Here is an 18,786-nt window from a genome sequence, read left to right on the forward strand (position 1 = left end):
ATACCCATGGTAGGGAAATACATATGTCGGTGAACCAACAGGAATCCTATAGAAGCACAATCACACAGAGGAACCATACGTAACTAACTGAATAATATGAATTCATATATAGAGAAGCATGAATACAAAGTCCCAAACATAATAGTATTAAAGTGCAGGCGCCCCCAGAGGAAGACATCGCCAAAACGTGCTTCGGGGTGTGCGGCTCTCCTAAGGTGAATCTTCCTATTATGGGTATGTGATACTTATGTCTGACTTCTTATGAGGAAATAACAGCCCTGCTCACAAGAGCTTACAATCTATGAGGAATTGCGGGTGACACATAAGGTAGTTGATTGTGATAAGTAGGATTTGAGCCATTATTGAACTGACAGGAGTGGTGCCGGCTGATCTGCTTTGGGTTTGGGACTACTAGAGGATCGAGTTTAGGCCATAGGAGTTGGTTGGGGAAAGGTTTAGTTTGGGAAAAGTCATTTTAGGTAGCTTGATAAGCCTGCCTGAAAAGATGTGTTTTTAAGGCACGTTTGAAGGGGGAGAAGTTGTGAATTGACCTAGTATTCTGGGGCAGTGTATTCCAGAGAGTAGGTGCAGCTCGAGAAGAGTCTTGAAGACGGGAGGGAGAGGTACGAATTATGGAGGTTATTAATCTTAGGTCACTAACAGAACGGAGAGCAGCACGAGTAAAGTGGTAGATGGAGATGAGGGAGGAGATGTATGGAGGTGCAGCACTGTGGAGAGCTTTGTGGGTAAGGGTGAGAAGTTTGAACTGTATTCTGTGGTGGATGGGCAACCAGTGAAGTGACTGGCACAGACTATTAGCATCAGTGTAGCAGTTAGATGGATAGATGAGCCTGGCAGCAGCATCTAGGACAGACTGAAAGGGGGAGAGTTTAGTGAGAGGGAGACCGATTAGTAATGCTTTGCAGTAGTCAAGATAAGAATGAATCAAGGCAACAACAAGAGCTTTTGCCATTTCCACCATAAGAAAAGGGCAGATTCTGGTGATATTCTTTAGGTGCAGACGATAAGTAATTGAATATGGGGACCAAAGGAAAGATCAGAGTCAAATGTGGCCCCAAGACAGCGGGCATGTTGCACAGGAGTTATGATAGTGCTGAAGACCGAAATTGAAATATCAAGTTTAGGTGAGTTAGTAGATGGGGAAAGACAAGAAGTTCAGTTTTTGAGAGATTCAATTTTAGATACAGAGAGGACATGATGTTAGAGACAGCTGCCAGATAACTACTGGTGTTATGGAGTAAAGCAGGGGTGATGTAAGGGGATGAAGTGTATAGTTGGGTGTCGTCAACATAGAGATGGTATCGAAAGCCAAATCGACTGATAGTCTGTCCGATGGGGTTGTATAGAGGGAGAAGAGTAGAGGACCTAGTACTGAGCGCCGAGGAACGCCGACATCAAGAGGAAGAGGAAGAGGAGAAGAAGAAGAGCCAGTAAATGATACACTAAAGAAGCGGCCAGTGAGATAGGAAGAGAACCAAGAGAGAGCAGTGTCCTTAAGGCCAATTGAGTTGAGCATGGCGAGGAGGAGTTTATGGTCTACTGTATCAAACGCTGCAGAGAGATCCAGCAGAATCAGTAGCAAATAGTCACCATTTCTTTTTGCTGTTAGGATATCATTAAACACTTTAGTAAGGGCAGTTTCTGTAGAGTGAAGAGGGCGAAAGGCAGATTGAAGGGGTCAAGAAGAGAGTTTGCAGAGAGATAGCTTATTAAGCAAGAGTAGACAAGACGTGCAAGGAGTTTAGAGATGAAGGGGAGGTTAGAAACAGGTCCGTAGTTAGCAGCGCAGGTGGGGTCAAGAGATGGTTTTTTTAGTAGTGGGGTGATAATAGAGTGTTTGAAAGAGAAGGGGAAATATCCTAGAAGAGAGAGAGAGAGGTTAAAAATTGTAGTTAGGTGAGTGATAACAGCCGGGGAGACGGACTGGAGGAGATGTGATGGAATACGATCACTACTACAGGTTGTGGGTCGAGAAGAAGAGAGAAGCCTGGAGACTTCTTTCTCTGTTATAGGGTCAAAAGAGGAGAGAGAGCATGTGGAGGAATTGGAGGGAGGAGGATTGAAATGATTTGGGGACTGAGAGATTATTTCCTGCCGGACACTGCCAATCTTGTCTCTGAAGTAAGTGGCCATGCCATCAGCGCAGAGATCAGTGACAGGTTCTAGAACTTTAGGGCTTAGAAGGGAATGAAAACTGTCAAAGAGTCGTTTTGGGTTATTTGAGAGTGAGGAGATGAGAGAGGTGAAGTACTTTTGTTTGGCAATGTTGAGAGCCAAATTATATGTTTTGAACATACATTTATAATGGGGGAAGTCTGCTGATATTTACAATTTTCTCCATAAGCGTTCTGCACATCTGGAGCAGCGCTATAGAAAACGTGTTTCAGGTGTGTGCCAGGGTTGCCGTGTTCTGTGTCGAGAGTGTCGGATTGATATTGGAGCAACTTCATCTAGGGTGGTTTTGAGGGTCTGGTTGTAATGATTGGCAGCCAAGTCTGGACAGGGGAGGGATGTGATTGGGTTAAGAGCTAGTTGTAGGGTGTTAATAAGTTGCTGGCAGTTAATAGTGTGCAGGTTTCTGTAAGTGTGAAAAGTGAGAAAAGTGCCATGAGAAAAGTGAGAGGTCTTTATGGTAAATGAAAGAAGATTGTGGTCAGAAAGTGGGAAGGATAAGTTACTAAAGTTTGAGACTGAGCAATGACGGAAGACTAGATCAAGTGTATTGCCCTGTTCATGCGTGGCAGAGGAAGTAAGTTGTGATAGGCCAAGAGAGGAGGTTAAAGAAAGAAAGTGAGCGGCTTATAGGGAGATAGGATCATCAATGGGGATATTAAAATCACCCATAATAAGAATTGTTGATTCAGAAGATAGGAAGTGAGGAAGCCAAACAGCAAAGTGATCCAGAAATTGGTGGGGGGAGCCTGGGGGATGATAGACAACTGCAACTTATACATATATGTATTCTGACACAGTCTCCTCAGGAGTAGTCCGCACTTTTCATTTGGTGTATCATGTCTCTTTTTATTTTATGTCATATGTGTATTCAATAAAGCATATTTATTTTTTTAAAGCCTGTTTAGTCTTAGTTTGTCTTGTGTAGGTCTTTCTATTGTATACTGAGTAGGTTTTGATTAGGGTCCTCTATAGTGCCCTTTATTTTATCTGGGGCAATATTTGATGTCTGTGTAACCCGTATATGCTAACTATAGAACTATATGTTAATCTGCTCAACTTCTCCTTCTCTATAACATGCTGTACCCAGATTACTGTAGTTCGTGGGACAGGTTATCGTTAACCTCTTAAGGACACATGACGTACCGGTATGTCATGTTGTCCTGGTACTTAATAACACATGACGTACCGGTACGTCATGTGTTGTTCCGATCACCGCCGCCCCGGCGGGTGGTGATCGGAGGTGGTGATCGGAACAAGGTGCCTGCTCAAATCTTTGATCAGGCACCTAGGCTAAATGCGCAGGGGGGTCCCGTGACCCCCCCCATGTCGGCGATCGCAGCAAACCGCAGGTCAATTCAGACCTGCGGTATGCTGCGCTTTCTGCAGTTTCTGATCGCGGGGATCAGAAACTTTAGTATTCCAAAAATATATATTTATCTCCCCCCCTGCACCCCTAAATGATTATTATGTGGCGGGTGGTGCAGGGAGGGTGTTGCGGGCAGTGCGGGAGGCGGGCGGTGCGGCAGGCGGGATCGCGACCCCCCCGCCCGCCTCCTCTTGAATAATCATTGGTGGCCAGTGAGTATACCAGAGTATAAGCACATTGCTGACACTCTTGTATAAACGGCTGACATCTGTGATGCGATGTCAGCCATTTAACCCTTTCCATACCGCGGTACGTACGGACCGCTGTATGGAAGAGGTTAACAGTCAGGGAGCTCCCTCCCTCTCCCATCGGGGTGCTGCTGTGCCTTTGCAGCCCCCCATGGGAGAGGGAGGGAGCCCCCAGACAGCTTCCCTCCTTACCCTTCCCCGTCTGCTCAGTTGTGGCAGACGGGGAAGGTTCCCATGGCAGCAGGACGTCTTCTCAGGCATCCTGCTGTCCATGGTGCTGAACAGATCTGTGCTAAAGGCATAGATCTGTTCATAGTGTAAGTAAAATACAGTACAATACACTATATAGAGTAGTGTACTGTATTATACAGACATCATACCCACTGGATCTTCAAAATCCAAGTGGGTCTGGGTAAAAAAAAAGTAAAAAAAATTGTGAAAAAAATGTAAAAATCAAAAAACACATTTATCACTATTTAAAAATGAAAAAAATAAAATTCCCTACACATGTTTGATATCACCGCGTCCATAACGACCTGATCTATAAAAGGGTCATGTTACTTTACCCGAACGGTGAACGCCATAAAAATAAAAAATAAAAAACTATGATGAAATTTAAATTTTGCCCACCTTACTTCCCAAAAAAGGTAATAAAAGTGATCAAAAAAGTCGTATGTCTGCCAAAATAGTACCAATCAAACCGCCACCTCATCCCGCAAAAAATGAGAACCTATCTAAGATAATCGCCCAAAAAACTGAAAAAACTATGGCTCTCAGAATATGGAGACACTAAAACTTGATTTTGTTTTTGTTTCAAAAATGAAATAATTGTGTAAAAATTACATTTAAGAAAGTATACATATTAGGTATCACCGCGTCCGTAATAACCTGCTCTATAAAAAATATCACATGACCTAACCCCTCAGGTGATTACCATAAAAAAAAAAAACGGTGTAAAAAAGCAATTTTTTGTCACCTTACTTCACAAAAAGTGTAATAGCAAGCGATCAAAAAGTCATACACACCCCAAAATAGTGCCAATCAAACCGTCATCTCATCCCGCAAAAATCATACCCTACCCAAGATATTTGCCCAAAAACTGAAAAAACTATGGCTCTCAGACTATGGAGACACTGAAACATGATTTTGTTTTATTTCAAAAATGGAATCACTGTGTAAAACTTACATAAATAAAAAAAATTGTATACATATTAGGTATCGCCGCATCCGTGACAACCTGCTCTATAAAAATATTACATGATCTAACCTGTCAGATGAATGTTGAAAATAACAAAAAATAAAAACGGTGCCAAAACAGCTATTTCTTGTTACCTTGCCTCACAAAAAGTGTAATATAGAGCAACCAAAAATCATATGTACCCTAAACTAGTACCAACAATACTGCCACCCTATCCCGTAGTTTCTAAAATGGGGTCAATTTTGGGGAGTTTCTACTTTAGGGGTGCATCAGGGGGGCTTCAAATGGGACATTGTGTCAAAATAACTGGTCCAGCTAAATCTGCCTTCCAAAACCGTATGGCATTCCTTTCCTTCTGCACCCTGCCGTGTGCCCGTAAAGCGGTTTATGACCACATATGGGGTGTTTCTGTAAACTACAGAATCAGAGCCATAAATATTGAGTTTTGTTTGGCTGTTAACCCTTGCTTTGTAACTGGAACAAAAATATTAAAATGGAAAATCTGCCAAAAAAGTGAAATTTTGAAATTGTATCTCTATTTTTCATTAAATCTTGTGGAACACCTGAAGGGTTAGCAAAGTTTGTAAAATCAGTTTTGAATACCTTGAGGGGTGTAGTTTCTTACATTGGTCACTTTTATGGAATTTCTACTCTAGGGGTGCATCAGGGGGGGCTTCAAATGGGACATGGTGTCAAAAAAAACAGTCCAGCAAAATCTGCCTTCCAGAAATCATACGGCGCACCTTTCCTTCTACGCCCTACTGTGTGCTCGTACAGTAGTTTACGACTACATATGGGGTATTTCTGCAAACTACAGAATCGGGGCAATAAATGTAGCATTTTGTTTGGCTGTTAACCCTTGCTTTGTTACTGGAAAAAAATATTAAAATTGAAAATTAGCCCAAAAATCTAAATTCTGAAATTGTATCACCATTTGCCATTAATTGTTGTGGGACACCTAAAGGGTTAACGACATTTTTAAAATCAGTTTTGAATACCTTGAGGGGTGTAGTTTCTAGAATGGGGTCATTTTTGGGTGGTTTCTATTATGTAAGCCTCACAAAGTGACTTCAGACCTGAACTGGTCCCTAAAAAGTGGGTTTTTGAAAAGATTTTCTTCTAAACTTCTAAGCCTTGTAACATCCCCCTCCCAAAAAAATATCAATCCCAAATTGATCTAAACATGAAGTAGACATATGGGGAATGTAAAGTAATAACTATTTTTGGAGGTATTACGATGTATTATAGAAGTAGAGAAATTGAAACTTGGAAATTTGCAATTTTTTTGTTCTGCCCTTTTCTCAAATAAACAACCTAAAAAGACAGCTGATTTGCTTCTCATAACAAGGGTAAATAGGAAGACACTGAAGTAAATAAAGCAATCTGGGAAGTTCTGCCATTTTCAGAATATTCTGTCAGCCCAAATAAGTGTTTCCATGTTTTTAGCATGAGTTAAAGGGATCCAATATAGCAGGATATATTATTTTTATACACATTGGTCAGTGAGTATGTTATCTTCAGCCCTAGATATTTTATGGACTTCGTGCACCATCAAAGTGAGACACAAATTGCCTTCTTTAGTAGTTGAAAGCACAGACCTCTCCATCTTTCCTGGTCAATGTACACACAGATTTACGTCATTCCTGATAAGTCAGGTGTTAAAGGGTTTCTGTCACCACAATTGTTGCTATTAAACAGACTGACATTATACATGTGCAAATGTCACCTGAGTTTAACTCTGCATTTCTTTTTTTTAAGTATAACCTGTTTTTGTGCAATTATAGCTTTTATTATATGCAAATTAGCCTCTAGGAGCAGGGGGTGTGTGGAACCTGCTCCTAGAGGCTCAGTTTGGCCACCTCATTCGATGTCCTTTTACTCTTGATTGACAGGGCCAGGCCAGTGTTGGTCTCCTCCTGCTGGCCCTGTCTGCTGGGGAAATCTCGCACCTGCGTCACCCCGTTCAGTATTTGGCGCAGGTGTAGTGAGTGAGCCTTAGTGAGTAAGTGTCACCAGTTTTTTGGTGCCATAAACTAGTGACTAATCCCCTTAGCAAAATGCTGGGCCACTTTGTTTAATTGACCGAGCTTTTTTGCAAAAACCTTGTGCTAAACAGCTTAAGCACATGCCGATCAAGTCCTGATATTTATGAGCTCCTGGTTCTCCCTGCCCACCTGCTGCTGATTCATATGGAAAAAAAACTGTCAATCAGAGGCAGGTGGGCGGGGAGAGCCGTGAGTTGATGAATATGGGGACTCATTGGCATTTGCTGGAGTTGTTAGAACCTAGCACCATGAAACTACTGACAGATTCCTTTTAATGTCATTATTGGAGCACTACTAGGGGGACTAAACCTGGACTGTCCTATATTTGCCATAGTTTTAGGAGAGTGGCATAAATATGTACTTATAGTTTTGATACTAATATTTGAAGCTTTATGAAATAACTTCACCTATGTTCTCATGTTTTGACAGAATATGAAGGATCTGGAACTGAGGTTCATAGGAAACATCCTAAATGTGGTGCTTGCAAATATGGTGCTGAGTGTGATGAAGATGCAGAAGACATTGGGTAAGGACAGTCATCCTTTATCAACACTAAATGTGCTGAAAATGTATACAGTGATGTCAGATGGTCAGATCCATAAAATTTGGCCTACTCAAAAATGTACTGGGAATTCTTGTTTTAGGTTAATAAAGATTATTCATTATTCATTCATTATGAAAACTGATGTAACTGCCATTCTTCTTGCTTTTTCATGACACTACCCGGATTATTTATTTGCATAAGGCCTCATGCTCACTACGATTACTAGAAATGACTATTCCTGTCTGCAATATGGACAAGAATAGGACATATTCTATAATTTGGGGAACGGAGATACGGACATGTGCCTGAGGCCTAAAATATTTTTACTAAGTTTTATATTAAATGCTAGTGTCCAGTCCAAGTAGTAAACAGTCTTTCTTGTGCCCCTAAAGGGAACATTAAGCACTGGTATGGTCATCATTTTTTTTTATTTCACCTCTGCTCTGTTCCCCTTTGGCTCCCCTTCTGGCTCCCAGCTTTAGAAGGGAGCAGGCAGGCAGATACATATGAGTGATGTCAACAACTTGTATTGCCTGCTTCATTGACTTTTTAACTTTATATTATAATTGAAAACGTATAGAAACCAACCGACAAGGGCCACATATATACAAATATTACTCCTACAATAAACACATGTGTACCCAGACCATTTTCAGTCCAAACAATTATAAAATATCAAATCCTTTATTTCATTTCATAATCACATTAAATATCAAAGTATAAAAACATGAATAAATGTCCACATTACAAGGTGAATTATATAAATGAGGGACCACTGGAAAAGGCTAGCAATAAAGGTCTATATGCCAGAGCAGACCCACGCCATAGTGACACATTCATAACTTATAGTTCACAAAGAAAAATGCTTTTGTAAGTAAAGTAACATAGACTCAAATCTAACAATAAGATTAAGTTATGAACCATGTACAGACCCAATATATCCCTGCCATACCAGTGTCCCTCACTTACCCAACGGATTTCGCCGGACGGCTTCCTCCGATAAAACACATTTTTCTTTGTGAACTATAATGTATGAATGTGTCACTATGGTGTGGGTCTGCTCTGGCATATAGACCTTTATTGCTAGCCTTTTCCAGTGGTCCCTCATTCATGTAATTCACCTTGTAATGTGGACATTTATTAATGTTTTTATACTTTGATATTTAATGTGATTATGAAATAAAGGTGTAACGGAACGCCTGGCACCCCAACTGCATACCTTCGTTGATGGATGCTCCTAGTGCTTCCCGAGGACTCCAAGCACTCCGCTCTACACCGTAACTACCACAGGGACAAGGAACAGGAACAGCTCTTACAAGAGCTAGGAGTTATAGCCAGGGGAGTATACAGCGTATAGCAATCCCCATACACATGAGACGAGGCTCTATGTTGAATGTAAAACAGGAACTCTTTATTGAACACAACAGCATTGACTTATATACACATTTTCCAACAAGGGTACCACCCCCGTGGACCTGGTTGGGAACTGAGGACATGACATAGCAGCCTATCCTTTACAGCTTTACAGTTTAAACACAAAAACTAACCCTATTCAACAAACACAATGGCATTGTCTGTGACACAATTAACAAACACAATGGCATTGTCTTTGACGCAATCAACAATGAATAACATGCAAACAGACATCTTCACCCCCTCCATAATGAATGAATAGCGGGTGAGGAGGCACATGTGATGGGATTATCTCCTGAGTGTATCATAGGGTGATCTACTCATCTAGGAGTCGGCTACTCTTATAGCTATATTAATCCCATAATTAACACAATCAGTGGGAGTCTCAGTGCAGAGTTAACCCTTTTTGTGTTGGAAATATGTGGCATATAAATCCCACACATAAATCCGGGTTCATAGTTTCTTGTAACCCCAAAAGGTCTGAGGGCGTCTCCATAGCTCTGGGTCCATAGTCCGTCGGTAGGAGGCTGGCCCTCAGGCTTCTCCAGCAGCCCCAGTGACGGTTCCGTCCTTCACAAAAGGATTTGATTTTTTTTACGATTGTTTGGACTGCAAATGGTCTGGATGCACATGGGTTTATTGTAGGAGTAATATTTATATTATAACTGTCAAAAAAGTGTAGGGAGCGTCTGCTGCTTCAGCAAAATGGTAGTCTGATATCACAGTGACAGTGGTCACCATGACTGGCACCAGGATTCTGCTGAAGAAAGGGCTGAAGTTTGTCTAGACAATTCCTTGTGTGTAAGAGATTTCATTAATCGTAGTGTGTTTTCTCCAATAAGCTACAATTCAAATATAAAAAGATCATTTTGGTGAACAAAGGACAAGGAATATTTTCTGGAAAATAGCAAAAACTCCATTTGGCAGATTTACTAATTTTGTAAGATGGCATGAACTAAGACAGGCTGTCTATATATAAGCCAAATTTATCACTGTGACTCAGGCTGGATGATAGATTTGCTGCATGGCTTTTGTCTAACTTTATACCAACTATTGGTTGGATTAGTTTGTGACATAAAATGGGCAGCATGGTGGCTCAGTGGTTTGCCCTGATGTCATGCAACAATGGGGTCCTAGGTTCAAACTTAGACTGCACACCCTGGCAGAAAGTCATTCCCCCTTGGCAAGCTGGTTGTGGAATTTCTCTGTGGCAGAGTTTGGGGCAGATTATAAAACCTACTGACATTAGTAAATGTGTGCTGTTGTGCTGTGTGTCTTTTTACAGTATGTTTGTAGACATCAATGAGGACAACACAGACCCACCAGTGTCCATTACACAAATACATCCCTTTTGTGTCTGGGTCATGATCGATGTAATGACTTTGCTGCTATTAGATGAGCCTCCATCAGATCAGCAGTAAAAGCTTTTCTTCTCTGGAAAGGCTGTAGATTAAATGTTATGGAGAATATTAGAAACCAACTATCAAATGCCATTTCTCACCTCCTCATATTTCTCAGTTGTATTAGTTAATGTAGAAATTGCAAGTGGGAACTCCACACTCTACCCTAAATACTGTACGTCTAATGAGTAAACTGTGTCAGCTCTCAAAAGATGCATGAAAGGGGATCTCTAGTGATGCAGTGTGGATTATGTAGCCATGCAGCAAATTCCTCTCAGTGATGTATTTTACTGAAGGACATGGTAAGAAATAAACTCCAGTAAATTATTCATTCATATTCTGCAAGCATTTAGTGCCCTGCATTCGCACTGCCTTGCTTCATGTAATATATGGGTCATCGTTTTAAGAAAGTGGTAAACAGACTGATGCTGTAGTAATAAAAATTAGAGGCATTCAGGGGCATTTATCAGGACTGGCATAGCCAGACCCATAAGCCTTGATCCCCCGACACTGGCGTGAGATGCACCTAATTTATTAAGAGGCAGATGCCTCTTAACAAACCAGGCACATCTCTGCCCTGCCGTGCTCCAGAAACTGGCGTAGACATCAGTGATAACTTATGCCACTTTATGGTCAAAGTTATAGTAAATGTGACAGGCTGCGTGATGCCCTGTCCCTCCTGATAAGCCCCACCCCTTTTCTCAGCCCTTCCGAAAATTGCCAAGAAGCTTTAAAACCTAAAAATTATGGTGCACATATGGCATGCGCCATAATATTTGACTTTATTTTACGCCAGTCTTGTGGTGTAAATACATTGATAAATGTCCCCATTGACATTAAAAAGCTGCACTGATAACCCATCTGCCAAGACTAACACTAGAGGATCAGCTGATCTGTGTGGTATATGTATATATATATATATATATATATATATATATATATATATATATGTATCTTACAAGCAATTTATGAAATCAGGCATTGTATATTGTATAAAATGCCTAGGCATTCTATATAATGCCAAAAGGCAAACCAGCAAAGTATAATATACTCCCTTCCAGAGGTTGTAACACAGTGACAACGCCATAAAATCAGCCTCATATTGCAACAGCGCCGTAGCACAAGTGAGAACAACACGGGTCTCTATTTCTGCAACGGGCCTACAGTGAAGAGCGTCTGGGGAATTCCTTGCCCCTTAGGAGGTTTCTACGAAATATGTCCCTCTTATAGAGCAAGTAAACGTGAAGCCAGTTCCAGTTAAGCAGCGAGGACATGGAGACCCGTTTGTAGATGGTAATGCTGGTACCAAGGGTAGGATTGCCAGAGGGGTGCAGAGTGGCCTACAATGTCTCTGTAGCTGTTGTATACACGTGTCACGGTGCTCCTACCTTGATATCCTTGGATCCCAGACGTGATGTAGTTCGAAGCAGTGTAAAAAGGGTAGTTAAACTTGGATGATAAATGGAGTCCAGACTTGTAGTAACGTTGAACACAGCTTTACTTGGCATAAACATTAATCCAAACAGTTTCTAAACAATATCTTGGTCATCAGCAGGTATTGGTATAATCTGGCAGGAACAATCTCAGCTCTGCTATGCGGTAGCTCTCTCAGCACTGCTATGCTTAGCTGGCTTAAATAGTAAACTCTTCCTCTTCTGCTGGAACTTAGGTTAACTGTAGTCTGTCTCTTACTTTAATCCTAGGAACTTTTTCCTGGCAGCAAGCTCTGTTAGCTTGGGAGACAATGCAAGCCCAGGAGGGGACAAGCAACCATGTAGATATCGCAGGCAGGGCCTGAAGGCCTAGCAGAGCAGGCAGTGCTTTGCTAGCCGACACACAACCTCTCCCTAAGGAGGGTAGACTAGATTGACCTCACTAGCTAAAATCCTCCCTCTCTAAAGAGGGCTGGAAGGGAACTAGAAGTTTCCTCTCCAGAGAAACTATCTCTGCACAGATTTGCTGCCACCTGCTGGCGAACCAGGCACATAACATTTGAACATTACATTTGCAAGGAAATGAATATATACATTGCAGGAAATGGCAATAAATATGAGAGATGACATAGGATCTACCAACCAAGATAGTGGGGGTAAAAAAGGAGGTGGTAATGCCACTCTGGGGTATTACATTTCTTATTTTTAAAGTTCTGTTCTTCAACTATTTTATAATGAGTGCAGTTTATTGAGGACATTTGCATTTCTTCTGTGCAAAAACAAGTGCCAAACCATGACGTTCCCTTCTGTGAGACAGGCTACTCCACGCGGGGATCCCGATTCTCTTTAATAGCCTTGGTCTCTCTGAAGGAACTGAGGCTATTACAGTTGTAGTTCCCATGGAAGCCTGCAGGTGTCATTGCTCAATTGGAACATAGTGAATCTTCCACTCATTCATTGCAGTCCTAACCTCAGTATCTGAGGAAAGGGATTTAGGGGTCATTATTTCAGAAGACTTAAAGGTAGGCAGACAATGTCATAGAGCATTACCAGTAGAAAGAGGGAGGTGCTCATGCCGATCTACAGAGCACTAGTGAGACCTCATTTGGAGTATTGTGCTCAGTACTGGAGACCATATCTCCAGAAGGATATTGATACTTTGGGGAGAGTTCAGAGAAGAGCTACTAAACTAGTACATGGATTGCAGGATAAAACTTACTAGGAAAGATTAAAGGACCTTAACACGTATAGCTTGGAAGAAAGACGAGACAGAGGGGATATGATAGAAACTTTTAAATACATAAAGGGAATCAACAAGGTAAAAGAGGAGAGAATATTTAAAAGAAGAAAAACTGCTACAAGAGGACATAGTTTTAAATTAGAGGGGCAAAGGTTTAAAAGTAATATCAGGAAGTTCACCAAAATAACTGAGATTGTTGGATATAGGATCTCTCCAGACCCAGCTCTTGCTTTATTATTAATAGACCTTAACAAATTTCCTCTCAAGTATAGGGTTATAATAGCCCATCTACTGTTAGCCACCAAGCTAGCAATCACAAGTTACTGGAAATGCAACAATATTCCTGACTTACAGGAAATAATTAGGTCAGTGGATACAACCAGGTCGTATGAATATATTCTGGCACATCTATGGTTCCAAGTGAGTCGCCATGTTCAATCATGGGGGTCCTGGAGGGGTCTGAATCCAACGATTTTGGAAATACTGGGGTTAGGATGAGGTCTATTTGAGCATATGGGGAGTGTGTTGCTTCAAAAGTACTTTGGATGGTATATAGTTAGCTCAAGTATTTCTGTAAACTTTAAGCACTGAATTTATGTTTGAAGACATAACTTTGATTTGATTTGTTTTGTTTTGATTTGACCTTGTTTTGTGCTATATGCGTTTGCGTATATTATGACTTAATGATTTGATTTATCCTTTATTTTGTAAAGAAAAACCAATGGAGATATGTGATTATTTCTAAACCGCTGTATTTGTAATTGTATACTATGGATATGAACATATTCTCTGATAATAAAAACTTATTGAAAGTAAAAGTAATATCAGGAAGTATTACTTTACTGAGAGAGTAGTGGATGCATGGAATAGCCTTCCTGCAGAAGTGGTAGCGGCAAATACAGTGAAGGAGTTTAAGCATGCATGGGATAGGCATAAGGCCATCCTTCATATAAGATAGGGCCAGGGGCTATCCATAGTATTCTGTATATTGGGCAGACTAGATGGGCCAAATGCTTCTTATCTGCCGACACATTCTATTGTTTCTATGTAAGGTCTCTTTCACACAAGCGTGACTGATTAGGTCCGCATGCGTTCAGGGTGCGTTTAGTGAAATTCATACCATTTTGCAAGCAAGTTTAGTCAGTTTTGTTTGCAATTGCGTTCAGTTGTTCAGTTTTTACAGTGCGGGTGCAATGCGGTTTGATGCGTTTTTCACGCTCATGATAAAAAAACTGAAGGTTTACAAACAACAACTCTTAGCAACCATCAGTGAAAAACGCATTGCATCCGCACTTGCTTCTCGCAAATCGGGGATCCGCAAAACACGTATGGCGTCCGTGCGCGTTCTGCAATTTGCAGAACGGCACGGACAGCCATTAATATAACTGCCTATTCTTGTCTGCAACGCGCGGACAAAAATAGGACATGTTATATTTTTTTGAGGGGCCACGGAACGGAGCAACGGATGCGGACAGCACACAGAGTGCTGTCCGCATCTTTTGCAGCCCCATTGAAGTGAATGGGGCCGCATCTGAGCCGCCAAAGCTGTGGTTCGGATGCGGACCAAAACAACAGCCATGTGCATGAGGCCTTTAGAACATGCAGCGTTTTTCACGGAACGCAGAACTGATGCGTGAAAAAAAACTGGTATAAATGGGTCAGGATTCAGTGCGGGTGCTATGCGTTCACGTCACGCATTGCACCGGTGCAGAAAACTCGCTCGTGGGGGGGATATGTAGACTATCTTGACTTCACTCCTTGAGCAGTGGCAGGACCTCTCTCACTAACTTGCATTGACTGTTCTGCACTAATAGCAATAAAATCCTATTTTTTTCCCACAGCCAAGATTGTTACGGCTGCTGTATATAGCAGGGTTATGTGATAACATGATAGACAGTAATAATGTTGGTAATAATGAACACTTTCAGTTCGCTTGGTGGCTTCATACTGCCTGAAGACACATGGGACTGTCAAACCATCCTCCCACTGCAGGGAATGTAATCGAATTGTGTCCACATTGTGTGTGAAAAATGAGATCTGTAACTGAGTTATTCCCTGCACTCACAAATCACTTTATTATGTCATGTAGCCACAGAGATGTGGAGAAGCAATTATCCATATGCACGTGTGGAAAATGCATCTGATTGGCAGAAAACTTAGTAAAATGCCATCTGCATTCATCTCTCTCAGATTCCTGCTTGGTGTGTGTAGGGACAATTGGCTGAACCTGCCCGCTGCTTCTTATGTTGCATGAGGCTCTTTTTTTTTTTTTTTATACAAAATTACAAAAAGAGCTGAGAAAAAAAAAAGACATCAAAGCAAGATGAGGGTACACACACATTACGCAATGTGAGACTCGGCGCACCCCCGTCAACAACCAGGAGAAAGCCTTTCGGTAGTCCTACTTAGTAAAGGTCAGCCCAGTTGGCCCACACTAACTCCCTTTTCTGCCTGTGTCCTTTGGCCGAACATCCAAACTGTTCGTAATGCTTTACCGTAAGCATGTGTTTTCAGATCCCCATTTCTGAATAATCAATACCTTAGCAATCACCAATCCCTTCGTCCATAATTGCAATAGGGTATACAGTATTTTACCTTTAATGTCAGTTGGAACTAGTCCAAATATAACAAACTCCATGAGGCTCCTTTTTCACACACAATCAAAATGCATACAGTAGTAAGCGGTTTCTAAGATGTCATCCGAAAAATTCCAGTAGTCCCACGTTCTGAAACTAGAGCCTTTTGCCATATATAACGGTGTGACCTAATATAACTTTGTGACCTTAGCTCAGCCATTTTTATCTGCATGTGCCTTATGCTGAAGTCTTGATTTATCATGTCTTCAGTCCAGAAGTCTGGCTTTAAAAAGTTGCAAACATTTTGTGACTTTTTCCATTTTTACACCACTCACTCTGGAGTAAGAAAAATGCAGTAGCTTTTCTAGACAAAAGTGTTAGGTTTAAGTATAAGACAAAACTGCCTTTAAATATTGCCCTCATGATAAATCCCCCACAATGTAATTATCAGAATAGTTCCTGCCAGCATTTATATCATACAAGGTTGCAGAGAGGTTTGGATTTCAGCAATGTATAGGCTGCGATGTGGGAGAATTTCCAGTTGTAACATTATATTAGGGTAATGCAATGCAATTCCAAAATACTGGTATATACCTTTAGTCTTTCCGTAAGTGACATACTGTATATTCTGTAAGGCCAGCTTCACATGTGGCATATACGCTGCAGATGTTCTGGCTGGATTTGCAGTGTTGCAGTGGATGAGACTTTGATAAGTTTCATCCATTTGTTGTAGATAAAAATCCACACATACATTAACATAAAGATTTAAAATCTGCTGTATATCAATTTATATTGGATTTATTGACTGCAGATTTTACCTGATCAATAGGGTGAAAATGGCAGCAAAAATTGCATGTTTTACAGCCCAATGCAAAATGTGCATAACTGATGCCTAAAATACAAGATCAGAAGAACAGAAAACAAAACATATTATCATATAATAATTCTTCTTTATACAGTGGGCCTCAGTTGGGTTTATGGGCTGATAACTTAATGATTCTAAGCTGCATATAGGATAAACCTATTAGGCTTCAATAGAATTTATAAGCTAATAATAATTCTCATTTACACACAGGATGAACCTAGTAGGCTTCAATACAATTTATAGGGTGGTCATGTCATAATTCGCATTTATTACATTTTAAATCATCACATAACTAAGGCTACAAATATTCTAGTGTTTATTAGCATGGCTGCACCTCTCACGAACCTATACAATAAATACATTTTTGGATATTTCAGATATTTATGTCATGTTACTGGTATCTTTCTAGTTAAAATGTACACAATTTGGAAGAGACAGCCACATATAATGCCCCTGGTAGAAGACTTGCTGCCAGTCATGGATGGAAAGCGGCATAAATCCCCTGTATCCCTGGAAGACAATTGCGACAGATACAGTATAAGAAAATAGATGCACATAGTATCTGAGCATATGTGATTTTCTTAGCTTGTGTATATTGCATTGAGGTTTTCTACAGGAATATTTATTTTCAATCTTCTCTCTGACGCTATATTGTCCCTCCAGAAATAACTCTTGTTGGTTTTTAATTTCTGCTGGGTTGCGCTAGAGAAAGAAGGCTAAAACTTGAACAGATGGTTGTCATAAAGAGGATACCAGCAGGGAAAATTAATGTACCAGCGTATGCTAACTGGTATGTGGAATTAAATGTTTGGACCAGAAAATTAGAATACAGGATTTCTTGGCACACGGAAACAAAACAGCGGATGCATTCGATTTGTAAAATGAAGTCATTCAGATTACCATAAGGCAAAGGATTCTTAATGTAAAAGATGAGAGGAGTGCAGGCAAACATTGAAGAGGATGTAGCGCTGGCAAGAGCGCCGTTACCGTTACATGTGATCAGTGGGGGTGTCGGGAGTGGGTTCCCTCACCAATCTGATATTGATGATCTACCCTAAGGATGGGTCATCAATCCCATAAAACTGGACAACCCCTTTATATTGATTGGAACCACTGAAACTGCTAGAAAGAACTTGTCACACACTCCTTTTTGGCCTCCTTTATACATTCTTTTTGGGGCTTGTAAAAAAACACCATGATTTAAACATAGAGTCAATATAATTAAGAACTATCTTCATGTAAAGAACAATGAGCTGTGGAATTGATGATATAGCTCCCAGATATAGCTCCTCATTTACTTGGTAGTGTTTATTATACAAAATTTTTGTGCAGAGAGGTTCTTCCAAACATCTTGGATAACTGGACACAGGTCTTTTGTGGATGTAGGCTCACTCAAATCCTTCTGTCTCTTGATGTAATCCCAGACAGACTCAATGATGTTGAGATCAGGGCTCTGTGGAGCTGTATGTCTGGCGTCTTTGTCCTGCTGCAGAATAAATTTCGAGCCTATGAGACGCTTCACTGATGGTACTGCATGATATCTGCCTGTATTTCTCAGCATTGAGGACGTCATTAATCATGACCAAATCCCAAACTCCATTTGCAGCAAATAAAAGACACATATGGCCAGATTTATCACGACTCTGACAGCTCACTCCACTTTCACATATGGCTAAAGTCAGTTTTAGCCAAGTCAGATTTATGATCGCCCCTTTAAGACTGTAATAAATGTGGTTTGACGGTAGCAGTTTATCCGTCAGTAAGCAGCTTTACAAAAGTCGCACATCTTTATGAAAAAGTCGCATGTTCTATTAAAAAGTCTCATAAGATAAGCATGGTCCTCACTGGAGTGAAGTTGCGACTTTTTTGAGACTTTTTTAAAAAGTCCCAATAGTAAATCTGTCTAGAGATTCATTTACATACGAAAACACGCCCACTTTCAGAAAACTGGCGAGCATAGTGTAGAGCAGAAAAAAGTCGCAAATTTGTGCGCAGTTTTAGCCTTTGGGACTTTTTTGCGACTTTTCCACTCCACAAAAGTGACTTTGCCTAATGATATATCTGGCCCCTAATGCTTGCCAGAATTGCTGCCAAAAAGTCATACCTTCGACGTGAAAGCATGCCAAGCGACTCAACTATTCACAAAATCATAGGAACTGGGGTGCATAAAAATGGCAGCAGGTGCTTTGGACTGTGAGTCAAAATGAGAAATATTTGGTTGTAACAGAAAGTAGTTTGCTCACTGAAGAGAGCGTTTGCAGG

At 40.8% G+C, this 18,786-nt stretch overlaps 1 protein-coding gene across 1 annotated transcript in view; it reads left to right on the top strand.

Moving 5' to 3' along the window:
- TMEFF1 (transmembrane protein with EGF like and two follistatin like domains 1) overlaps window positions 1–18,786 on the top strand; it is a 266,724-nt gene that overhangs the window by 200,208 nt on the left and 47,730 nt on the right. The window contains exon 5 of the mRNA XM_044293330.1: window positions 7,483–7,579. Within this exon, the coding sequence (XP_044149265.1) occupies window positions 7,483–7,579 (97 nt within the window). The remainder of the gene's footprint in view (window positions 1–7,482; window positions 7,580–18,786) is intronic.

This window comes from Bufo gargarizans, chromosome 5, assembly GCF_014858855.1.
Source record: "Bufo gargarizans isolate SCDJY-AF-19 chromosome 5, ASM1485885v1, whole genome shotgun sequence".
In the NCBI taxonomy this organism is placed as follows: domain Eukaryota; kingdom Metazoa; phylum Chordata; class Amphibia; order Anura; family Bufonidae; genus Bufo; species Bufo gargarizans.